The sequence below is a fragment of the Oryctolagus cuniculus genome, chromosome 13 (genome assembly GCF_051225735.1).
Source record: "Oryctolagus cuniculus isolate XC-2025 breed Fujian yellow rabbit chromosome 13, ASM5122573v1, whole genome shotgun sequence".
NCBI lineage: Eukaryota > Metazoa > Chordata > Mammalia > Lagomorpha > Leporidae > Oryctolagus > Oryctolagus cuniculus.
In genome coordinates this window covers 37,900,957-37,926,583 of record NC_142879.1, presented here as the reverse complement: position 1 = coordinate 37,926,583, position 25,627 = coordinate 37,900,957, and the positions used below count along the sequence as shown (strand labels likewise).

Below are 25,627 nucleotides of genomic sequence, written 5' to 3'. Positions count from 1 at the left end.
GTGGGGGTGGGGGGTGGGGGGTGTCAGTGGATGGAAAACGACTGAGGAGAAACATGAGGTGTGAGGGGGCTTGTGGCTGCACTGAACGAAGAGGGAGCCTGCGTGTGTTACAGCAGGTTAAGCTGCCCCATGGGATGCTGGCATCCCACATGAGCACCGGTTCGAGTCCCGGCTGCTCCACTTCCCATCCATCTCCCGGCTAATGTGCCTGTGAAATTGGGGGGAGGGTTTGTGGCCCAAGTGGACGGGCCCCTGCACCTATGTGGGAGACCCTGACAGAGTTCCAGGCCCCTGGCTGTGGCCTGGCCCAGCCCCTGGCTGTTGTGGCCATCTGCGGAGTGAACCACCCAGTGGAAGGGTCTGTTTCTCCCTCTGTAACGGCCTTTCAAATAAATAAGACTAAATCTTGAGGGAAAAAAAACACGACCTAACAAGATTGTTGCTGGACGGGACAGGCCAGAAGGACCCGGGCTGGTGAGGGGAGAGCCCCACGAGACATGGAGGGGGATGAGGGCGAGGAGGGTGCGCAGGTTGGGGATGAAGGGGAACAGGGGACGCCGACGGGGAAGGGGTGCGGGAGGGGCTACCGCCGGGTGGGGGCGGCTGCACGGACCGTGGCGCCGCCTTCCGGGAGGCAGAGGTGGCGGGGAAGGCAGAGCCCGCACCCCTCGGAGGCTCTCCGGGAGACCCAGCTGCAGGGAGCACACCGCCCCGTGCCCCCTTGCGGGGCTGGGTGGCTTGAGTTTTGAGGAGGTGTAAAGCTCCCTAGGAGTTCCTGAGCAGCAAACCTAATCCTGCAGCGAAGTCTTCGCAGGAAACCCTGCTCTCCACAGCGAACAAGGTCGGGGGAGGTCACGCCCAGGCCGGCCAAGGCTGGGGAAAATGGCGGCCCCCGAGGCCTCACTGACGTCGCGTTGGCGCCACCACGTGGCTAAACATGGTATTGTTACTCCAAAGCAAGACACAGCCTCATTGAACTAGGAAATCTGCCCGCAGGAGGCCTCTGAACCTCTTCAATATACGCAACCCAAACTGGCAAGACGCCGTGCGGTGGATCCCAGGCAGTCAGGACTCAGATCCCCTCGCCCCGTGAGTCTGAGTCCTTCATCTGCTGGTCAGTGAATGGATCAAGAGTCGTGAGCGCGCCAAGACTTGACCCGAAGGGGTGCACACACGGTGAGCAGGCAGCTGTGAGTCACTGTGGTGAGTGCTGCGGTGGGAACTAAGTGACTGGGGGTCCTCGGGCAGCGGTGGGAGCCTGGCTGCTTCAGTCAGCTGAGCCCTCAGGGTTCACTCACGTTGCTCGTGACGGGACCTACCTCCCTTTTTATAATTAAAAAAATTTTTGTTTTATTCTAAAGGCAGAGTTATGGGCGCGGGCAAAGAGACAGAGAGACAGAGGGCTTCCGTCCACTGGTTCACTCCCCAAATGGCCCCCATGGCTGGAGCTGGGCGGACCTGAAGCCAGGAGCCAGGAGCTTCTTCTGGGTCTCCTACGTGGGTGCAGGGGCCTAAGCACTTGGGCCATCCTCCACTGCTTTCTCAGGTGCATTATCAGGGAGCTGGACTGGAAGTGAAAAGAGCTGAGACTCGAACTGGTGTCCACATGGGATGCCGGCATCACAGGTGGCAGCTTACCCAGCTACACCACAACATTGACCCCTTACTTCCTTTTTGAAGGCAGGATAAAAATATGCTGACTGGAAGTCCCCCAGCCCCACCACCCAGGGGATGTCTTAAACAGAAGGCACAAACTGAGGCTGGAGAGCTGAGCTAGGTTCACATGGAGGGGGGTGGATGGGGAGAGGACAGGAAGGGAGAGGGCTCCACACCGACCAGTGCCACTGGACTGGGACCTGAGCGCGATTAGAGTGGCAGGTGCAGAGTCAATGGGGACAGTGGTGGAGACGAGTCTTGGGTCCCTACCACTCCTGGATAGAGTGCCAGGCTCCAGCCACCAGCCTGGCCCAGCCCCAGCTGTTGGAGATTTTGGGATGTGAACCAGCAGGTAGATGGGCTCTCTCTCTTCTCGCTCTCTCCCTTTCAAATAAATAAACAGAAACAAAGGAAACCGCAGAGCCGCGTGTGTCTCGTGTGTTTCAGGAGTCGTCGGCTTGCGCAGAGCGCTGCTGTGATCCGAGCACACCCAGGGAGGGTGCACACCGACCAGATGGTGAGCAGGGCTCGGAGGAGGGTGTGATGACAGCTCGCCTGCCTTCCCCTGCTGTCCGTAAGTCCCACCCCGCCCCCTCCTGTCCTCACACATCCATCGAGATGTCCCTGGCTTGCACTCTCCCAGTTGGCAGGCTTCTAGCTGTGGGAAACACCATGGCCATTCTTCAGGCACTTACACACAGGGTTACCCTGTGATCAGCACCTCCACTGAGTGTGTACCCTAAGAATGGGGAGCAGGGTCTGGAGGAGATCTCTGCACCCCTTGTTCACAGCGGCCAAGAGCTGGGAGCAACACGAGTATCCATTAATGGATGCATGGAGAAATGAAACATAGCACTCCCACAGCGGAGGACAGCAAATGGACTACAAGCGGTGACACTGATACCTGCTACAGTGGATGAGTGAGATAAGCCAGTTACCAGAAGACAAATCCTGTGTGATTCACTCACACACAGGGTCTTCAAAAACCTTACCGAAAATGCACATTTAAAAAAATTCCATTTTCCATGAGTTTTTGAAGTCCCTTCATATAGCAGACTTAGGGTCCTCAAGTTCACAGAGCTGGAGGGAGAGTGGAGATGCCTGTGCCCGTGGGGTTGTACAGGGGAAGTCAGTCCCAGAGCTGTCACGCTCAGGTGTGAACACACACACACACACTGTGACCTGCACTCTCAGATGTGGTCAGGGTCCGGGAGCTGTCACACTCGGGTGTGAACACACACACACTGTGACCTGCGCACTCAGATGTTGTCAAGGTCCGGGAGCTGTCACACTTGGGTGTGAACACACACACACTGTGACCTGCACTCTCAGATGTGGTCAGGGTCCGGGAGCTGTCACACTCGGGTATGAACACACACACACTGACCAGCACACGCAGACGTGGTCAGGGTCCAGGAGCTATCACACTTGGGTGTGAACACACACACACTGTGACCTACACTCTCAGATGTGGTCAGGGTCCGGGAGCTGTCACACTCGGGTGTGAACACACACACACTGTGACCTGCACTCTCAGACGAGGTCAGGATGATGCGTGTTGTGTTGTGTGCCCTTCAATTACAATGAACTTCTCCTGCCTCTGCATACATCGGTCAGCCTGATAGCTACACACAGACAGCCCCAGGGGCGTCCAGAAGCACCAAGCCTGGCTGGGAGCAGAAACTCCAGCGGTGAACAGTACTGTTGGCTTCCTGACCTCTGCTCCCTCTGACAGAAGCCCGTGTCTAGAAGAACCCTCTGTGATGTTTGGGGATCCCCCACCCCAGCTGAGCCCTGCTGGCTGAGTGGCTGTGTATTGGCTCCCCAGAGACGTGCAGGGCCTCCTCGCCCTAGCACCTGGGGCTGCATTGCCTCCCCTGGCACAAAGGACTTTGCAGAAGGGATTAGGTTAAGGAGCTTGAGAAGGGATGGTGATCCTGGATTATCTGGGTGGTAATCACAGGATCCACAAGAGGGAGGCACAAGGACTGGTTGGGAGTAAGAGATGTGACAACTGAAGCAGAGTGTGGAGCGGTGCGAGGAAGGGACCAGGAACGAGGCAGGCAGCTGGGCTCTAGCAGTTGCCAAAGGCAAGGGATGAAGCATGCCCTGGGCTCCGGTGGGAGCCAGCCAGACCTCTAGCACTGTAGGGCACTGAATATGTGTGGTCTGATGCCACCTGGTTCCTAGGAATGGGTGACCACTGCCACAGGGCACCAGTGCAGCGGCGCTGTGCTGCGGTCTCTAGAGCTCACATGATTGGATCCTCACCTTCCTGGTTCCGTGGGAGCAGGCTCTTGGGTGCATTAGCTGGGGATTGCCCGTCAGAGGCTCCTGTGATATGGAGTGAGTCACTCAAAGAAGGCAGTGGAAGGTTCTCAGGGGGTGGTGGCGGTGGGACACACAGGGTCTAATGAGTGACCTTTGGGGTCCTGCCCAGCTTGTGCAGTGGCGCCTCCTGCTGATCTGTTCTGTGTCCAGGGTCCATCAGGGAGAGTGATAGTGACATCCTCACTTGGTCCTTACGGCATGGCTTTGGCTCTGTAGCTCTGACTTTTAAATAAATAAATAAATCTTTAAAAATATTTTCCCTATATATATATAGTGGTTTATTTATTTGAAAGGGAGAGAGAGAGAGAGAGAGAGAGAGAGAGAGAGAGAGAGATTCACTACCCAAATGGCCACTATAGTTGGAGGCTGCGTCAGGCCAAAGGCAGGTGCCAGGATCTCCATCGGAGTCTCCCATGTGGATGTTAGGGGACCAAACCTTTCTAGTTGTGTTAGCAGGAAGCAGAGCTGCTGGGGTTCGAGCTGGTGCTCTGCTATGGATGCCAGCATCACAGGAGGCTTCTGCAATGCTGACCTGTCTCTTACACTTGCTCTGCTCCGGCTCTGGAATAAACCAGATGCTGCAGATCCCCAGGGCAGACAGAAGTCTGGCCCCTCTGCCCGAAAGACCCACCCGGGAGTTCTTGTACTCTTGAGAATTTTGAATTTGCCCTTGGTTGATTTGTTACAGACCGATTAATAGCACCATGGCTCTGTAAGGGTAGATGCTAACATGGAGATTCTTATCTGGCCCAGATGCAAACGCATTGTCAGGTAAAAAGTAAAATAGCACAAACTAAAATAAAAACTGAAGCAAAAGCCCCAGATCCCAAAGGTCCCGGTTCCCTTGTGCTGCATGACCTTAACTAGTTTTGTAAATAACCCAGAATCTTCTTTTGAGCATCCTTTCTCCCAGTGCCTGTAATACTTAATCCCTTACATTCTCGTTGAATCAGCTTTAGCAGCCTGCTAGTTCTTTCAGTAATTAGATAAATAAATAATAAAAATGAGGCCAATAAACTCCATGCTCACTTCATGTTTATGAAAGTAAATAAAATAGGATTTTAACTTGTAAAATATTATACTTTGCTTCCTGAGCACTGGTTGAGCTCATTGGCCGGCGCCGCGGCTCACTAGGCTAATCCTCCGCCTAGCGGCGCCGGCACACCGGGTTCTAGTCCCGGTCGGGGCGCCGGATTCTGTCCCGGTTGCCCCTCTTCCAGGCCAGCCCTCTGCTGTGGCCAGGGAAGTGCAGTGGAGGATGGCCCAGGTGCTTGGGCCCTGCACCCCATGGGAGACCAGGAAAAGCACCTGGCTCCTGGCTCCTGCCATCGGATCAGCGCGGTGCGCCGGCCGCAGCGCGCGGGCCGCGGCGGCCATTGGAGGGTGAACCAACGGCAAAGGAAGACCTTTCTCTCTGTCTCTCTCTCTCACTGTCCACTCTGCCTGTCAAAAAAAAATTTAAAAAATTGAAAAAAAAATATTTAGAGGGGTTGGCATTGTGGTGCAGCAGGTTAAGCCACTACCTGCAATGCTGGGTCAGAAGTAGAGCAGCTGAGACAGGAACTGTTGCTTGATATGGGGTGCTGGGGTCGTGCGCAGTGGCTTACTGTACTGCCTGCAAAGCTGCCTGGCTTTGTTCCTCTCCCTCTGTCACATAGACTCATTTAGAATCTGAAATCTGTTTTGCTATCCATGCTACAGTGTGTTAACGATGGAGGCACCTTTCACATGAAGACGGCCCACTGCTTTTTGCACAAGGTGGCCATGTAAATAGAAACACCAAATGCACATGGAAGTGACATCGGATGGCTTATTAATAATTTTCAATATTAATAACCCTGTGGGTTCTTGCCACTTAATCAGAGAAGAATTCTGAATATCGGCTCAAATAGGCCAGGCAACATGGTAAGCTTTATAAGCTTTTTATTCAGTGAGAGAAATGCACAGGAGAGTGAGGGCTTTATTTAGGGGAGAAAGAGAGGTCTAGAAGTTAAGTTGGGTCCATACCAAGCAGAGAGCAGGCTGGGAGCAGGCCACATGGAGCAGGTGTATGGTTATGAGCAGCCACAGGTGGCTTAGCACAGGCGGCAAAGTGAAAGCAGAGTGCAGGCCAGTAGGCCACGCCCCCAAGGGGCTGGGCAACAAGGGGAGAGCCCACCATGTTCCAGGCCTTTTATTTACTCCCAAAGTGGGCGTGGTTACGTAGTCTGATTGACAGGTGGGCCTACTGGTGGGGTCAGGTGGGGCATGAGATCACACAGGGAGCGTGGTCTTCCAGCTCATAAACCTAATCGATTTTATCCTATCTACTTGTCTATATCAGAACGGAATGTAAGAAAAAAAATAAGTGGAGTTTGATGTGGCCTCCCGAGTCATGCATTCAATTTACCAGTGCTTTATTTTTATTGGCCTTCCGCTGCTGTCCTAAGTACACATTAGTTCTTTCCACCCCACGTGGAAAATGGCAGTATTGGCACATTTTAATTAACTCCAGATATATTTCTCTGCTCAGAATTCTGAGACGCCGATCTTCCTCCAGACGACCCTGGATAATAAAAAGCAGCTCCAATTCCCCAGAGCTGGCCGTTCAAAGCCAGATTTAAACAAGAGGGGGCACGATGTCCCCGATGTTTCATTTTCTGTTTGGTGTTCATGCCCTTCTGGTGATAAGGAGTTTTTTTTTTATGACTCACAGAAATGATGTCTTAATTCTGGTTTTTAACAGCCGGGCTGTGTGAGTCGCTCCTATTCCTGACGGCTGTATGATTCAGTTGCTGTCTGGGACCGGGATCTGACCAGGCCTCCTGGGAGCAGACGCTGGAGCCTGTCCCGGCCTGCCTGGGTTCCCCCATTTCTGTGTGCCGTGCCTCTGGGGCATCTTCTTACACATTAGGACATCTTCTCTCATAAAAGGACCCACAATTCATTCTGATTAAGGTGCAAATAGCAGGTAATAGCTGCCAGTGCAGTTCCTCTCTCCCAGGCTCCCGTGGAACACCCTCAGGGCAGCCCACGTAATAGGCACGGTTTGTCGGACAAATTGTGAAAATGTGGGCACCTGTTCAAAACGCGGGGAAAAAGTGCTGTTAAAAGTGTACAATATCCAACTTCTTCTAGAAAGCTTATAAAATGTGATAGGGATGATAGTGCTAGATGGATAACAACATAAACTTAGAGATACTCTTATTATATAATACAATGAATGATAATATTTTATTAGTGTGATACCTTGATGGAACTTACTATTTTCCTGGGTTACTTTTCTGCAAATACATTTATTAAGCCATCAAAATTCGTACTTTGAAGAGAGTGACAGCGTGGGCACGTGACTGTGCTGGCTGCCGCCTGTGAAGCCAGCCCCTTCCACCCCGGTCGCTGGTACTCCGGGCGTAGATGCTCAGGTGGAGTCTGGTGTGGGGAGTAGCTATTAGGGATCAATACCTGTGGGTGGGCAGGGGAGGGAGCAGTCTTGGGCAGAAAGGGAAGTTAAAATGTGATGCAATTATGACAAAGCTGCGGCCACTCCCATGGGTGCCCTGGATCCCACCTGGCCCATCGGAGGTGCTGGGTGGACCACAGTGTCGGCCCAGGGAGGGGGGCTGCCTCAGCTGTGGCAGCCGTGAGAGCAGGAAGTTACCAGCTCACAGGTCCTTTAGCATCTGTCTTGGCTGTGGAGAAGCTGCCTCAGCCACCTCACAGCTGCCCCAGGTTGACCTGCGACCTGAGTTATCGTCTGAAGAAAATAGTGGCAAACTGAATCCAGCTACGTACATGTGACCATAGATCTCAGCCAATAGCGTGGGTCTGTTCCACGAATGGGAGGGTTGGTTTAACACGACCAGGGAATCAACTGTTGGTTGGTTGATCTGCATTGGAAAAGAGATGCCCTAGGTACACAGAGGAAGTGGGAACTGTTACCAGTCTCGGAGGGGAGGGTGGTTGCCCGAGCGCGTCTCGTGGGTTCTTTTCCTCAGCTTAGTATAGAAATAAAAAGCCGGGAAACAATTTGCAAAGAGGCAGAAAATTTTATTAGACAGAAAAGAAACTTTTAGTTGATTGACAAGTGACAGAGATAGTGTCTGGTCTGAGAGGAGAGCAGGTGGAGTGCCCGAGCGGGACACTGGCTTTGAGGAAGTGTCCTGGGTTTCTAAGGCATTGGTGTCTGTTCACTGGGTCATCCTACTGGGGGTCCCCTTGGACAGGGGTCTCACATACGTATGTTGACTGGCTTGGGGCTCAAGGAAACAGCGAGGGTCTCTAGGAGACTGTCTCTCTCTTAGGGGCTCAGCCCCCTCCTCTGCTAGCTCTGGGTGGAAGATTGCAACTAACTTGAAGACATGATTTAAAACCACAAGGTCACACGAGATAGCCAGGGTCTCTTGGAGCCGGTCCAACTCTCCCCTCTCAGTCCCTCCCCTGCCAGCTGAGGGTGAAAGGCTGCAGCCGCCCCGAAGGTGTGATTTCAGGCTGCAAGGTCACACGTGCAGCACAAGAGGCTGTTAGTGGGGGAGATGCCAGTCGCCCTGGAAACAGGCTTTCCAGCCACAGCTGACAGCTTGCACGTGTAGGACGTTCTACCTACGTCTGCAGGGGCCCACAGACCCCCAGCCCTGCTGGGCGGCCTCAGAAACTACAGTGGAAGGGAAAGACTTACCAAGTGCGCAGGAGCCAGAAGGAAGCTGCCATGGCTGTAGTCATATCAGACGAAATAAACTCTAAAGGGGAAGGCATCCTTAGAGACGACAGTGGGTGGTTTGGTAACAAGGCTCATGAGGGACCTTAGGAAGACAGGGAAGCTGGTTGAGAGGAAGCACAGGGGAGAGCTTTGAGGACTGTTGAGTGTCTCCTGCAAGCACAAAGCCTCGGCACCCTTTTCCCACCGCCAGCAGACGGAAAGTGCAACGTTTGCTTGGCTGTTTAGTTAACACCACAGAAAGGAAGGCACTGTCAAGTTGTGGAGGAACCATGCATTTGAGGGGATTCCAAAGAGTTTGCAGAAAGTGAAGTCAAAGCTAAGTTTACTTTTATTATGATTTTTAAGGATTTATTTTATGTATTTGAAAGGCAGAGTTAGAGAGAGAGAGAGAGATCTTCCATCCGCTGTTTACTGCTCAAATGCCTGCAATGGCAAGGCTGGGCTAGGCTGAAGCCGGGAGCCAGGAACTCCATCTGGGTTTCCCACATGGGTTCAGGGGCCCAAGCACTCGGGTCATCTTCTGCTTTTCCAGGTGCATTAGCAGGGAGCTGGATCGGAGGTGGAGCAGCCAGGACTGGAACTGGTGCTCATGTGGATGCCGGCACTGCAGGAGTGGCTTAACCTGCTGCACCATAATTCCCAAAGATAAGGGTTTTTTTTTTTTGGTGCACAAAATGTTTGAAATCCATGCATAGGAGGAGGTCATGAGAAGGCATATTATGAAGAACTGTGTGTGGATTTCAACATTTTTTAAGCTCAAACATATCTTTGAATCCATTTTCAAACCTTTTGATGTCCACCTTGTGTTACTCAGTGAAAAAAGGCAATCTGAAAAGACCACATGCTGCAGCTCACTGATGGTTCCAGAAAAGACAAAACCACGAGACAGTAAAAATAGAGTTGCCAGGTGTTTGCTGCTGGTGGTGGCAGAACAGGTGGAGCAGAGAAGATTCTTAGGGCACTGAAACAGCTCTGCATGATGCTCTGATGGTGGACACAGGTCGTGGTAGCTTTGTCCAGGCCCACAGAATGGAACACAGAAAGCGAGCCCTGATGTCAAGAAGGGTGACAACATCACGTCAGTGTAGGTTCATTAACTATAACCAGTGACCCACTCCAGTGCAATTGGGAATACTAGGGGAACCGCATCTGCACCTTCTCGATTTTTCTGTAAACCCCCAGACTAAGAATGCCCAACCTCAGGGCCTTGGACAGAACGCTCCCACGCATGGCTGCATTGAGGACCTTAAGCATTAGCAGCAGGAAAGCCCTGACTCTGCAGGCAGAGCTTCCGTGTGGACGTGGCCCCCAGGACCAGCTTCCTGATGGGACAGGATTGGGCAGAGTTATGAGTGGACTGGGGTAGAATGGTGGCTGCCAGGCACCAGGCGGATGGGGCGCTACCGAAGTTCTGAGGCGGATGGCGAGGGTTGCACCATCCTGTGGGTATACTTATTGCCGGCAAAATGTTCGCTAGAATGATACATTTGTTTTAAAATGTAAGTGCATGGGGCTGGCGCTGTGGCGCAGCAGGTTAAAGCCCTGGCCTGCAGCACTGGCATTCCATATGGGCACCGGTTGTAGTCCTGGCTGCTCCTTTTCCAATTCAGCTTTCTGCTATGGCCTGAGAAAGCAGTAGAAGATGGCCCAAGTCCTTAGGCCCCTGCACCTGCATGGGAGACCCGGTAAAAAACAAAACAAAACAAAACAAAACAAAACAAAAACTCCTGGCTTCTGACTTTGGATCAGCGCAGCTCTTGGCTGCTGACCCCATTTGGGGAGTGAACCAGCAGAAGGAAGACCTTTCTCACTGTCTGTAACTCTACCTCTCAAATAAATAAATAAAATCTTTTAAAAAAAATAAAAAGCGAGTGCATGCTAAGGGTCCTGAAATGTCACGGAAACATCAAGGAGAGTATAGTCACGCTCCGGGAAGAGCTGACAGAGAGAGTAAGCCGACATTAGGATTCTCTCTCCACACCTTGTTTCTTATCAAAGGCCCTTGTGGCAGGAAAGGTGGGAGGAGAGGTACCCCAGCTTTACTGCTCCCGGTTTCAGCCATCAGATCCAAGCCCCCAGATCCAGGGAAGGGACTGGTTGGTCCCTGTTGGGTCAGGTACAGCCCCCTGCATCGACCAGCCATGGGCACCAAGACTGAGGGGTGCGGGGTGGCCGAGTTTGCTAAATGTCCCGTGTGCGTTTGGTGTTGCAGGCTCAGTATTTTATACAGGCTGGGGAGGGGAAGCTTGTGAGCTGTGTTGCTCAGATCTTCTCCATCCTCACTGGTATTTTTGTCTGTTCGTCTGTCAGTCGCTAAGAGTATTATAGTAAAATTTTACACTAAGGGACTGGTGTGTGGTGCAATGGGTAAAGCTGCCACTTGGAATGCCCACATGCAATTATGGAGTATCTGGGTCAAGTTCTGGCTCCCCATTTCCAACCTAGCTTCCTGATAATGTACCTGAGAAAGCAGTGGAGGATGGCCCAAGTGCTTGGGTCCCTGCCACCCATGGGGGAGACCTTGTTGAAGTTCCTGGCTTCCAGCTTCAACCAGGCCTAGCCCTGCTGTTGCAGGCATTTGGGAAATGAACCAGCAGATGGAAGCTCTATTTCTGCCCCTCCCTCTGGGTCACTCTGCCTTTTGAATAAATAAATAAACAAATCTAAAACAAAACTTGCTAAGATTGTATATTTTAATTTTTTGTCCTGCCAATTTTCACTTCATTACTTTGACCTATGTTGTTATGAGTATACAAATTTAAAATTATTGCAGCATCTTCTCAATGAATTGTTATTTTATTATTATGAAATATCTCTTTATTTCAAGTAACTTTTTTATCTCAAGGTGTTTTTTCCCCTAATGTTAGTAGAGTTACATTAGCTTTCTTTTAGTGTTTGAACACATTATTTGTCCTTTTATTTCTAACCTTTCTTTGTAATTAAGCTGCATCATTTAAAATTTTTTTATATAAAAATTAATTGAAATACTGACAGAAAAGGAAAGGGGGGGGAGAGAGGGAGACAGAGGGAGAGAAGAGAGAGAGAGAGAGAGAGAGAGAGCGAGCGCGATCTTCCATCCACTGGTTCATTCCCCAAATTCCTGCAACAGCCAGGGCTGAGTCAGGCCAACGCCAAGAGCCAAAACTCCATCTGGGTCTCTCATATAGATTTCAGGGGCCAAATACTTGGCCATCCTCTGCTGCTTTCCCAGGCATATTAACAGGGAGCTGGGTTGGAAGTGGAGCAGCCAGGACTTGAACTGGTGTTTTGATATGGGATACCAGGGTCATAGGCAGCAGCTTAATCTGCTGTGCCACAAGGCCAACTCCAACCTGCATTTTCTTGTTTTTAACTAGTCCAAGAATCTCTCTCTCTCTCTTTTTTAAAGATTTATTTTATTTATCTGAAAGTCAGAGTTACAGAGAGAGAGGGAGAGACAGAGATGGGGAGGTCTTCCATCTGCTGGTTCATTCCCCAAATGGCTGTAATGGCTGGGGCTGGATCAGGCCAAAGGCAGGAGTCAGGAGCTTCTTCTGGGTCTCCCATGTGGGTGTGGGGGCCCAAGCACTTGGACCATTCTTCTTACTTCCCCAGGCGCATTAGCAGGGAGCTGGATGGGAAGTGGAGCAGCCAGGAATCGAACTGGCACCCATGTGGCATGCTGGTGCTGCAGGTGATGTCTTTACCTGCTTTGTACAATGTTGGCCTCTAGTCCAAGAATCTAATCTTTATAAGTGCAGCCATTTAGATGGAATGGGATTGCTGATTTATTTGTGTTTGAACCTACTGTTTTCTTTTTGCTTTTTATTTGCCTACCTAGTCTATATTCTCTTTTCTCTCCTTTTTGGGAGGGGGGCTTTTTTTTTTTTTTTGGTTAGGTTTTTATCATCCCATGTTGCCAGTAGGTTGATTAGTTATATATCCTTTGACTATTTTAGTGATGTCAGTAATGCAGAGGCTGAGGGACTCTGTGTGTCCTCCTGTCCTCTCTAAGTTGCCAGTAAGATCTGGAAGCCTGATTAGATCCTATCTATTTTTGGGGAGAGGCCAGAATCCTTCCCAGGTGGGCCTGGCCTGTGCGCCCTATTGTATAAGAGAAGGCAATGAGGCCCACGCACTGGTGAGCAGATTGATGAGTGGGGCTGGGTGTTCCAGCCTGGCCCATCCATTATCAAGTTCCTCCCTAACCTTCTGTCTGATTGTGTTAGCAGCCATTGGTGACGGCTGCCCAGCTCCATTCAAGGAGGTGGCTCAGGTATTAGCTGCAATTTTTTAATTGAATTGAATTTTTTAAATTTGAGAGGCAGGGAAGAGAGATAGATAGATAGATAGATAGATAGAAAGAAAGAAAGAAAGAAAAGAGAAAGAAAGAAAGGAACTCAGTCCAGATCTCCCTCGTGGTGGCAGGAAACCAATTAGAAACTATCACCACTGCTTCCCGGGCAGTGTTAGCGAGGACCTAGAATCAGGAACTGAACCCAGTTGCTCCAGGATGGGACACTGGGGTCTTAACTCTGGGTCAAAGGCCACTCCCATTAGTTGTAATTCTTAAGAAAATCATTGCCTTATCAACAGTCCAGATAGGAAGGGCAGGATAAATGCATGACTCTTTCCCTCTATCGCTGTTCAAAGTCCTTTGTGATTTAAAAATATGCTGGAAATAGTCTTTACACAGTAGGTGTTTCAGGAAAAGTCATTAGTGACCGCCATCTGAGGCAGGAAACAGGAAAACAGTTACTGCTCAGCGTCCCAGCGAGCACTGGCTTTTGCAGGAGCCCCCGCCCCCCCCCCCCCCCCCCCCCGGCCTGCTGGGGGGATGTGGAGTTCTAGGGGGCAGCAGAGACCACCGGCTGCACGGTCTGACCACAGTCTCACTGCAGCCAGCTGGACTCTCGGCTTCCCGAGGTGGATGCTGCGAGCTGCAGGGGCTGGGGCGGGTGCCCTGGTCCCTGCTACCTGGTGCTCACAGGGGAGGGTGCGTCTCAGCGGCAAGGGAGCAGCCCGCCCTGGCTCAGCTCCCCCGCTGCGTCCTACATGCTTTAAATGATGTCTGTCTGCCAGGTCTCCTGAGTAAATGCCTGGGCCGTGGCTCAGGTTCAAATCCTGGTTCCTGTGTGGGAGAGCTGGGTGACTGGCACAGTGCTCACTCTTGCTTGGTGGCAGCCCGGGCCTACGCACAGCTGTCTTTAATTTCCTGAATTTCTTACCAGCAGTATGGTGATCTCTCTGTGTCTGCTACCCTACCCAGGACCCCAGATTTCTTGAATTTTCCAGCCATCCGAGTGCTCCTGCTCCCCTCCCGCCGCTCTTCGGGACAGAAGAGATCAATGTTTTCAGCCTCGGTTGATCTTTCCTTCTTGTACGTGTTTTGCTCGCTATGTTTGTTGTGTGCATTATGTTTTCTGCATTCACGGTTTTTGCACTTAGGCTGACTCTAAGCCTGGAAACGGCCTGGAAGATCCCACATGTTCCTTATCAAACACTTAAAAACCTCCTTTTACAAAAATAGCTCTCAGCGAACCTGATAGTGCTGTGCTGATGCCAAGCACCTCACCTGCCCGCCTGGCTTCTGTGACTGCTGGCAACATGGCTGCAAGAGCGTGAGCGTGGGCCCACTTCCCTGATGGAGGAAGGCAGGGCTGGTGCAGGCAGGAAGCACATCAAAGCTTGTGGACAGAGGGCAGCGGAGGGCGGCGGGCAGGTGTTTGGTGCAGGGGTCTGAGGCCCGCATCCCATACTGAGTGCAGGCCGGAGTCCTGGCTCTATTTCCCATTCCAGCTTCCTGCTAATGCACACCCTGGGAGGTAGCAGGTAAGGGCTCAAGGAACCGGGTCTCTGCCACACACATGGCAGATCTGGAATGAGTTCCTGGCTCCTGAGCATTTGGGGAGTGAACCAGTGGATGGGAGTTTGCATCTCTCTCTCTCTCTGTCTCTCTCTCTCTCTCTTTCTCTCTCTCTCCCCCTTTCAAATAAGAAAGGAAATGGCCAAGGGCTGTACCAGAGCATCACCCTTAAGCTGGTCAATGCGTGGGACCTGCAGGGCTTGGCTGGAGAAGGTGTGGGGCCAATCAGAGTCTCTGTGTTGGGACACTGGACGTAGAAACACAAAGGGGAGACTTGCTAAGTTAGTGGTGGGAGTTGCATTTGATGGCAGGAGACAGAGTTGGAGACCCTGCGAGGGGCCGCCCCAGACAAGGCCATGCTGTGCTCCCTCCCTAATGTGCTCCTGAAGCTCTCCTCGCCTTGTGTCAGGCCGAGCAAGACGAGGACGGGGGCGCTGCTCTTTGGCTTTAGCACAGTCAGGGTCACGAGGCCCAGGGGCTGCTGGCTTCACCCTGAGCCTCCGCCAGGAGACCAGCAGAAGGGGGCTGGACCCACCCGAGAAGCAGACAGCGAGGGCTGCAGGTGCACCCGTGGCTGTGTGCAGCAGGGACCATGGGCAGGGAGGTGCGTGACAAGGTGACGTGCCTCGGAGTCTGTGTTGGAAGCCCCTGCAGGGTGAAGGGTCATGCTGGAACCTGAGGGGTATGCCACAGCACTGGCTCCACTCATCATTTTTTTTGAAAAGATTTATTTTATTTATTTGAAAGGCAGAGTTTCACAGAAAGAGAGAGAAGGAGAGAGACAGAAGGACCCAGAGGATCCTCTGTCCTCTGGTTTACTCCCCAAATGGCCAAAGTGGCTGGGGCTGGCCATCTTCCACTGCCTGCCCAGGTGCATCAGCAGGGAGCTGGATTGGAAGTGGAGCAGCTGGGACTCAAACCGGTGCTCATATGGGATTCTGGTGTCATGGGTGGCAGCTTAAGGTGTTACACCACAGTGCTGCCCCCAAACTCATAATTTTAAAGTGTATACTTAAAGTGAGACTTTCAGCTGTGCAACCATCACCACTGGCTAATTCCACATTTGTATTTCCAACACCCACAAAAGAAACCTTGTTCCTATTGGTTGTCACTCCCAATTCCCCTCCCTATCGGATCCCTGGAAATCACGAATCCACATTCTGCCTCCATGTGTTTGCCAGTCTGGGCATTTCATATTCCTGGAACCACACAAGGCATGGCCTTTTGCTGCAAGCTTTGTTTACTTTGCTTAAAGATCTCAGATGTCATCTATGTTGTAGCATGTAACGGTATTCCACTCATTTTTGTGGCTGCATGCTATTCCATTGGGTGCACGTGCCACGTTTTGCTTACCCATTCATCTGTTGGCAGGCATGTGAGTTGCCTCCTCTTTTTGGCTATTACAGGTAACACTGGTTTTGGTGTGGGCGGATGTTTCTGCTTCTCTGTTGATTCCTTGTGAGATGTGGAATGCTGCTTGGAGTTACGATGCACCTCTAAGATTAGTATTTTGGGCAACTGCCAGGCTGCTCTCCAAACAGCTAGTGGATTTTTACCTTTCCAAGAGTGGTGGCTCGGACTTGGTAATACCCCTGACCCTGGCTTCCAGCCTCCCTGCCTGAGCCTTCCCAACTTGAAAGCTCAGGAGAGAGAATTCTGCTACCAGACTTCATGTAGCTGTTTCCCAAGGTTGCAGCTGTACAAGACAAGAAGTTTTACATACTTTAATTGCCTGGAAAGCACAGTATGGCCCTTGGGTGCAGCCAGCGTGATTTATCTGTCTAGCTGAGGGGATCCTTTAGCCCAGGAGGCGCCACCTGTGGGTGAAACTCAGGCGCTGGCTGGCCTGACGTTCCCAGAAAAGGGAACTGTGTTGACCTGGGCGGTTTGCCAGGAGGCGTCCTTGTTCTGTGGGATCTGCCAGGCACATCTCGTCAGGCTGTGGAACAGATCCTGGGGCTTGCTGGCAGGGAGCTGGCGTCGGCTTGGGTGTCAGGGGCGTGAGGCAGGAGAGAGCTCTGTCCAGGTGGATGGAGATGGCAGGTGCAGACTGCTTCTTCCTAGGGGCCCAACAGGAGAGCAGGTAGATGGGGGCTGTCCGTTCACAAGGGGCGTGGAGCAGAGGCCTCCTGGCTGCCCACACTGTTCTTTTTGCGATTGGGAAGATGAAGGCCCTGCCTGCAGGAGCCCAGACCTGCCTGCCTAGATGAGTGAGGGTTTGTGTGTGCAGCATCTGGATGCGGGAGTGAGGTAATGTAGGCAGGTGGGGCGGGAAGGAGATTGCTAACCCCGAAGGACTTCCCTTGTGGAGAAGGAAAATTACCAGCTGCACAGATTCTGCCACTGGAGGGGAGGCTGGGCTTGTTCATTAGTCAGTCTGAGGCAGTGGTGTGGGAGGTGGAGGGAAGAGACAGCCAGGGAGACGCTCCCCTGAGATCCTTGTGGACTCACCAGCACCTGCCTGCAGGTGTCAGGTCCATGACACCTGGGGGGAGATTTGTCCAGCCCTGGACGTCTCAGGCCTGGGGGTGTTTATTCACACAACAAATATTTATGGAGGTCCTTACTGTGGCCTCGGGAGCTTCTGGGATTCAGGAACGTAACCACAAGCAAAATAAGCACCTGTAATGGTCCCCGTGGCGATCCGAGCCTCCGGGGGCAGAGGGGCCCTGAATGGATGCTTCAGGAAAGTAGGCACTCTGGGAAATGGCTCAATATAGAGGGGCCCAGAAAACCTTTCCTGCAACGCCGGGGATCATCAGAAGTGAGCAAGGGTAGCGGGGAGGGAGGCAGGGAGAACAGCCTTGCAGGTAGAGGGCACAGCAGGTGCAGCGCAGCATCTCAGAAGGGAGAACAGAGAGGAAGGAGGGGCATGGGGGACGGTAGGCGGGGCCAGTCTGCTCAGGCTCAAGGGCTATGGGACTTGTTCTTCCTTGTGAGCAGTGGCAGGGCTGTGTTTGAAGTGACTGCTCTGGGGGAGGGGGATGGGGGGGAAGGTGGCGCACAGATAGCAGTCACAAGCCTTGCAGGACAAGGCAGCGGATTCAGAAGTAGAAACAAACATCCCTTTGGGGTGGGCATTGTGGTGCAGGGGGTTAAGCCACCACTTGGGATGCCTGCACCCCATGCATTGAGTCCTGTCTCGGCTTCTGATCCATCTTCCTGCTAAAGTACCCGGGAGTCAGCAAATCATGGCCAGGTATTTGGGTTCCTGCCATCCACAAGGGAGACCCAGCCCAGGCTAGGCTGCTGTGGGCATTTGGAGGGGAGTGAACCAGCAGATGGAAGACCTCTGTCTTTCTCCCTCTCTCTGTCACTCTGCCTTTCAACAAAATAAATTAATTAAAATAAACAAACATTCCTTTCCCTCGCCATATAGAGTTGTGAGATTTCTCCTGGGAGCTCCTGAGTGGATGGGGTTGTGGTCCTGGCTTTAGGAGAGGGAGGGGCCGCCCAAGTGAGACCAGGGCCAGCTCTGGCAGGTGCAAGGTCAGTGAGGCTGCTGGGTGGGCTTCACAGCGGCACAACTGAGTCACGGGAAGAGTTGGTGCTGAGAGGAGGTGGGGGCTTTGCGGGGGCAGGGGCTACACAAGCCCTTCTGACGCTGGCTTGAACCTCTGAAGCTCATTTTGGCCTTGAATTTCTGGTAGAACTGGGAAACCACATTTTTTCCTGGACACCTGGGAAGCAGACCTTCCTCCTTTGGGTTCCATCAGACCTACCTGGCTAGGTGTGTAAGCCATGCCTGCCGCTGTCTTAGAAGGTCTGAGCTGGAGGCCTCGGAGTTCAGCTGCCCAGGGCTTCTCAGAGTATGGTCCTGAGAGCCCTGTACTAGCACCGTCTGTGGGGTAACAGCTACCTCAGACCTACTGAATCAGAATTCACTATTTTGGGGATAGAGGTAGACAATGGTAGGACTTATTAGTAAATCAGCACTTAAATGATTTATTTACTTATTTGAGAGAGAGAGCGAGTGAGCACGAGTTGTCATCTGGTTTACTCCCCAGATGCCCACAATGGCTGGAGTGCAACCAGGGCTGGGCTGTAACCAGGAACTCCACCCAGGACTCTCACATGAGTGGCAGCTCAGTTTCTTGAGCCATCATTGCTGCCTCCCAGGTAGTGCATTAGCAGGAAGCTGGAGTCAAGAGCTAGAGCCAGGAGGTAAACCCGGGCTGATGCGGGACACAGGCGTCTTAGCCACTAGGCTAAACGCCTGCCCTGGATTCTGCATTTTAAGTAAGTGTTCCGGAGGATTCTTGGCATATGGTCTTGGTTTCCTGTGGGTGTTGTCATACATTCCACAAATGCGCTGGCTGAAAACAACAGAGATATGTTCTCTCGCAGGCCAGAAGTCCCAGCTAAGCCTCCCCAGACCACACTCCTTCCAGAAGGCCTAGGGGAGAACCTGCCCTTGACCTCCTGCAGCTGGGGGTGGCTGCTTCTCGGCCTGTGGCAGGGCCTCTCCATTCTCTGCCTCCCTGCTTGCACGCCTTCTCTCTTGCCTGCTGCCAGGTCTCCCCTAGCCTCCCTCCCTCAAGGACATCACGCAGTTAGGGCCAGGAGAATCTCAAGTTCCTTAGTTGTATTTGCAGACCCTTCTCCTAGATAAGGTACCATTTACGGTTTCCAAAGATTACAACCTGGTATCTTTGGGAGACCATTTTCTAGCTTGCCGTGCATGCCTGAGCTCAAAAACCATTGATATGGTCCACACCCTGGGGGTGGTCAAGGCACGGGGAACTGGAGGCCTGGGAGCAGTGACCCATCCAGGTCACACAGCCCGTAAGTCCCTTCTGAGATCAGAACCAAGGCTCCCGATCCCCAGGCTTTTGTCCCAGCTCCTGGCTCTGAGGTGCACTGGCATCTGGGTGTCTTGTGTGCAAATCTGAGCAAATTACACGCACAATCCCATCTCTCCTCCACACAAGCCTGTGAGAGAGGCTTTCCTGTTATCTGCCGTTTTACACAGGGGAAAGTGCAAGGGAAAGGGGTTAGGTAGCTCGCTCAAGGTAGCAGAGCTGATTCCTGGTGGAGCTGGGACAGCGGCCGAGGCGGTCAGAGGCTCAGACTTTCGCCCGTGTGGAGCCTCCCTCCTGCGCTGCTCACTCGGAACCTACCCTTGTCTGATACGGTGGCCTCCTGGAAAAGAGGGAACCACACTTCCCTGCTTGGAAAGGAGACCCCTGCAGCCCCTTGTCCTCCTCCTGTTCAGAACCATTCATCCCATTCCTCGGGGAAGCCCGACCTCAGCCGTGCCCTCAGCCGTCTCGTCAGTCCCTGGGTCCGATGCCGGGCAATAGGTCTTACCAAGAGGTGAAGGTGCTTGGGATCCTGAGGGATTTCTTGGGCTAATGACCTGGGATGGGCCCTGGGAGGTTCCCAGCAGCCTGCACGTTGTCTAGGAGAGGCAGACGGAGGAGGTGGGGCAGGTGCGTGTGCACCTTGGGTACATATTTGTTTCTAGCTGTGACTCACTTCCCTCTGCAGTGGGCCCTGGGGAGAAACGTTTACCTGCTCCACCTCCGACCGTGCTGCCTTATAGCTCCCCTCCCTGTGGGGTAGGTGTCTGAGAACACAGCCGCCCTGCCCCGTGTCCATCCCGCAGAGCCCTGGGCCATGGCAGCCCTGGCAGCTGGCGTGTCCAGGCAGCGGGCGGCTGCAGAAGGTCTTGGCTCCATCCAGAAAGCCGTGAAGTACTTGGGCCAGGACTTCGAGACCCTGAGGCAACAGTGCCTGGACTCAGGGGTCCTATTTAAGGACCCAGAGTTCCCAGCCTGTCCGTCAGCTTTGGGCTTTAAGGAACTTGGACCGCACTCCCCCCAGACTCAAGGCATCGTGTGGAAGCGGCCCACGGTAAGGAGACGGCCTCTGCTGAGTGCCGGGTGGGGTGGCGGCCCCTTGAGTCTGGCCAGGGGGAGTTGAGGAAGACTGCTGCTGTGCCTCCCTCCTGATTCCCACATTTCAGACCCTTCTCACCTCCTCTGCTTTTAAAGTCTGTTTTCAGAGGCAGTGAGGAAGAACCGACTTGGGCTTTGGGACCAGAGACAAGTTAGATTTGAATCTTGCCTCACTGCGGACAGATAAATAACCCTGGTGAACATCAGTTTTGTCATCTGTGAAGGTGTGCCATTAGTGCCTTATTTTTCTGGGAGATAAAACAAAGATAAATCTGATTATATTACCACAGAATATGTGGTAGGTGTCGCCCAGGCCCCCGGGGCCAGAGCACAGTGGGACAAACCAGTGCTAGCTGTGGTCAGCTCTGGGTCGTGAGGACAGCCCCCTGGCTGAAGGGTCCACAAGTGGCCACTGCTCTCTCAGGGCGGAGCCGCGGCTCTGTGGATGCAGTGGAAGCCAGGGGCTCCTGGATGCCTTTACTGATGTCCACAAGGCCCAAGGTCAAGAGACGGAGAATTGTCCTCCTGAAACCCAGGCCTGCGACTTCTCCCTGGGTGGCCCTTGTTGAGTGATTTCCCTGTGAGGGCCAGAGCCCCCCTCACCTAGAGTGGTTGTGAGAACTGGGGCCACCGACCTGAGGTCTCTGTTCTGTGCGACACCTAGCTGAGTCTCGGAAGGTGAGCTGTCCGGTGAACATACTCAGCGGCCTTGGCCTTGGTAATAGGGGCACCGGGGCATGGTTCCTGTTTGCCCGGCAGTGGTTGAAAGGGAAGATAGGAAGGGAATAATTCTCTGGAAATGATCAAAATCCCCGCTGCACTCCAGCTCTCTCTGCTCCTCTGTCTCCATCCTATTGGTTTAGCACCACAGTTTGCACCCCTGGGAATAAGTCCTTCTCCACGCCTCCCTCCTGCCCACCCTGGTCCCTCTCCCCAGGGCCCTCTGAAACCTACTGGTCACTGTGGGCGAGGGCAAATCCAAGTGGGAAATCAGTCTTGGGTGGTGACTGCGAGGGCGACAGCCGCATCCCGTCTGAGCAGGCGGCTTCTCGGCCACTGCTCTGTGCCAGGCATCAGCGCTGCCTTGTTTGGGAGGCGGCTGCGGGGAGTGGAGGAATGGGCTGTGGTCTCTGCTCCGGCAGAAACTGCGGGAGGGCTGACGCCCAGGGCGGGAGGAGGAAGTGCTCACTAGAGGCATAAAAGGATGTCGCAGGGACTTGGGATGTTCGGCTGAGCACCCCGATCTGAAAATGTTTGTGTGCATACCTGATGCCACAAGTGGAAGACTGCCCGCTGGACCTCACAGGGTTGTGTGCCCTGGAAATAACTTTCTTTCAGGCTGTGAGTATAAGATACAGACACACATGGGGCCGGTGCCTTGGCTTGCTGGGTTAATTCTCCGCCTGTGGCGCTGGCATCCCATATGGGCGCTGGGTTCTAGTCCTGGTTGCTCCTCTTCCAGTCCAGCTCTCTGCTGTGGCCCGGGAGGGCAGTGGAGGATGGGCTTGGGCTCCTGTACCCGCATGGGAGACCGGGAAGAGGCACCTGGCTCCTGGCTTCGGATTGGCATAGCTCCGGCCATAGTGGCCATTTGGGGGCTGATCCAATGGAGGGAGGACCTTTCTCTCTGTCTCTCTCACTGTCTATCTGTCAAATAAAAATAAAAATAAAAAAAGATACAGACACACGTGCCCGAGTTGCATCCCCAAGATATGTCACCCTGTTTATATAAGTATGCCAAAATCCGAAAACATCTGAAATCAAAACACTTCTGGTCCCAAGCATTTGGGGTAAAGAATACTCAACCTGTGCCACTTCAAGTGGAGTTGAGGGTGAGGGGCTGAGATGGGGCTGAGGAGGGAGCAGCGCTTCCTTTTGTGTCAGTCATGCATCAGTTTACCTTTGCCTAGTTTTTCTCCTTCCCTTTAAATTCATTTTCATGTTAAATAATTTTAGTGAGCACATAATATTCGTGTTATGAATTTATGGGGTACAATATGATATTCAGTACATAGATGCACCACGTAATGCTCCAGTCAGGGTAATTGGTATTTTCATCTTCAAATATTTATTGTTTTTATGTAAAGGGAATCTTTGGACATTTCTAATTATTTTAAAATATATAATACACAATTTTAGACTGGAATTACTCTCTGGTATGCCATAGAACACTAGCTAAATTTTTTAAAAGATTTATTTTATTTATTTGAAATACAGAGTTACAGAGAGAGTTAGAGATAGAGAGATATAGGTCTTCCATCCACTGGTTCACTCCCCAAATGGCCACAACAGCCGAGCTGCGCCAATCCAAAGCCAGGAGCCAGGAGCTACTTCTGAGTCTCCCACATGGGTGCAGGGGCCCAAGGACTCGGGCCATCCTCTGCTGCTTTCCTAGGCCATAGCAGAGAGCTGGATTGGAAGAGGAGCAGCCAGGACTAGAACCAGTGCCCATGTGAGATGCCGGTGCTTCAGGCCAGGGCATTAACCCACTGCGCCACAGTGCTAGCCCCCTTAATATTTTTTAAAGATTATTTATTTATTTGAGAGGCAGTGTTACAGACAGAGAGGGAGAGATAGAGAGAGAGGTCTTCTATCCACAGTTCACTCCCCAAATGGTTGCAATGGCCGGAGCTGGGCTGATCTGAAGCCAGGAGCCAGGAGCCAGGAGCCAGGAGCCAGGAGCCAGGAGCCAGGAGCTAGGAGCCAGGAGCCAGGAGCCAGGAGCTTCTTCCTGGCCTCCTATGTGGGTGCAGGGGCCCAAGGACTTGGGCCATCTTCTACTGCTTTCCCAGGCCATAGAAGAAAACTGGATCAGAAGTGGAGCTGTTGGGTCTTGAATTGGCACCCATATGGGGTGCTGGCACTGCAGGAGGTGGCTTTACCTGCTACGCCACAGTGCCAACCCCCTACTTATTTTTAGATTGTGGTAAAGTCCACATAACATAAACCTTGATGCATTCCCGCTGCTGTGCAATCATCGCCACACTCCATCTCCAGAACTTTCTTCATCTTGCAGAACTGAAACCCTGGACCCATTAAACAGCAATGCCCCAGCCCCTGCAGGCTACCATTCTACTTCCTGACCAAGAATTTGGCTATGCTGGGTGCCTCATATAAGTAGAATCAGAAACACCTCAAGGTTATCCGTGTTGTAGCATGTGTCAGAATTTCTTCCCCACCCACTCCCACCCCCCACTTCCCTTTTTAAAAAAAATTTTTATTCAGTTATTTGAAAGGCTGAGAGATAGAGACAGGAAAAGAGAGAGGGAGAGAGGGAGGGAGCAGAGAGAGAGAGAGGCTGCTGATTCACCCCCCCATGTTGTTGCAATGGCCGGGGCTGGTCCAGACTGAAGCCAAGAGCCTGGAACTCCATCCTGGTCTCCCACCTGGGTGGCAAGGCCCATGTTCTTAGGCCCTCCTCTGCTGTCCTCCCAGGCACATTAGCAGGGAGCTGGATCAGAAGCAGAGCAGTCAGGGCTTCAACCAGCGCTCTGATATGGGATGCCGGTGTCGCAGGCCTCAACTGCACCCATGCACCACAACGCCGGCCCCTTCCTTTCTTTTTCAGGCTGAGTAGTATCATATACTACATTTTATTCACTCGTCCATTGATGGACACTTGGGTTGCTTCCACCTTTTGGCTGCTGTGAATCATGCTGCTGTGAGCACGGGTGTGCCAATATCCCTGATTCCAGTTCTTCGGCTAGATATGCAGAAGTGGGATTGCCGGATCATGGAGTAATACTATCTCATGTTTTTGAGGAATCGCCACCCTGTTTTACACAGTGGCTGCATCATTTTACATTCCCACCAGTGGCGCACAGGATTCCAGTTTTCCCACATCCTTGCTACTACTTGGTATTTCCTGGTTTTTTTGGACAGTAGTCATCCTCATGGGTGTGAAGTGGTTTCTCGTTGTGCTTTTGCTGTGCATTTTCCTAACGCTTTCTGAGTTGAGCATCTTTTCATGTGCTTATTGATCACTTGTAGGTGTGCCCTGGAGAAATGCCCATTCAAGTCCGTTGCCCATTTTCTAAGCAGGTGGATTCTTTTCTTTGCGTCACTTGCTTTTGTTTCACTTTTGAGGATGACTTCTGATTTCTTGGGGGCACTGGAAGTCAGCTGCCCAGGTGCGGCTCTTCTCATTTTGGTGCCCCCAGAGATGTTAATTCTTTTTTTTATTTTTATTTTATTTTTTTATTTTTGACAGGCTGAGTTAGTGAGAGAGAGAGACAGAGAGAAAGGTCTTCCTTCCATTGGTTCACCCCCTCAAATGGCCGCTACGGCTGGAGCTGCACCAATCCGAAGCCAGGAGCCAGGTGCTTCTCCTGGTCTCCCATGCGGGTGCAGGGCCCAATGAGCCATCCTCCACTGCCTTCCTGGGCCACAGCAGAGAGCTGGACTGTGTGTCACATATATTGTAGATTGTTTATAATTATATATCCTAGGCCACATATTAGGTGTTTTTGCCCTTCCCATAACACATAAAGACGAATACTTGGATGTTGTCTGGAGCCGTCATGTTGGACCTCCTGTCTCTGCAGGGGTACCTGCCTTGTCTGAGGCTGCCAAGCACAGGGTTCGCCTGGGCTCTTGTCTCAAGGGTTGGACAACAAGTTTGCCCAGATAAAGATCTCAAGGTCAAGCTGGGACTCTCAGGATGAGCTTTTGGTTGTTCATAATCCTAAGGCAGTTTTTCCCACTGCTATTAGGCAGAACAACAGTTCCGTCACAAGCAGAATGACTGGCTGTGCAGGATCAGGGAGCGCTCCTGGCGGCTGCTTCTCTCATCCTCCTGCCCAGGCGTCCCCACTGTGCAGGGCGGTGCCTCTGTGGTTTGAGGAGTAGCCAGCGTGTGCAGACCCTGGCGTGGACCAGTCAATGACGCTCTCTTCTAAAGTGTCCACTTGTGACAATTAAGTAGTTTATTGATCTTAAGAAGAAATACAGAGCTAGGAGCTGCATGACAAGGAGCCCCGGGAAGAGAGACAGTGAGCATTGAAGTGTTGGGAGATTAGCAGAAGGGGCAGAGGCAGGGACTTGTCTGGGGCCTCCACCCTTTGTCCAGGTGCTCCCTTGTGCATTTGTGAATCTGGAGTTTTCAATCCAGCCATGGTTTAATGCACGCTGGGTGTGTGAAGGTGCTCAAGAGGACTCTTTGTGGACTGCAACTAGTCAGGGAGAGGCGAATGGACAAGC

At 52.3% G+C, this 25,627-nt stretch overlaps 1 protein-coding gene across 2 annotated transcripts in view; it reads left to right on the top strand.

Moving 5' to 3' along the window:
- Positions 1–20,053: 20,053 nt before the first annotated feature.
- The window catches only part of CAPN8 (calpain 8), a 69,722-nt gene continuing 64,148 nt past the window's right edge, over positions 20,054–25,627 (top strand). For both annotated transcript variants that reach the window (XM_051821387.3, XM_089312266.1), the window contains exon 1: positions 20,054–20,384. In XM_051821387.3, the coding sequence (XP_051677347.3) occupies positions 20,148–20,384 (237 nt within the window). In that variant the 5' untranslated portion in view covers positions 20,054–20,147. The remainder of the gene's footprint in view (positions 20,385–25,627) is intronic.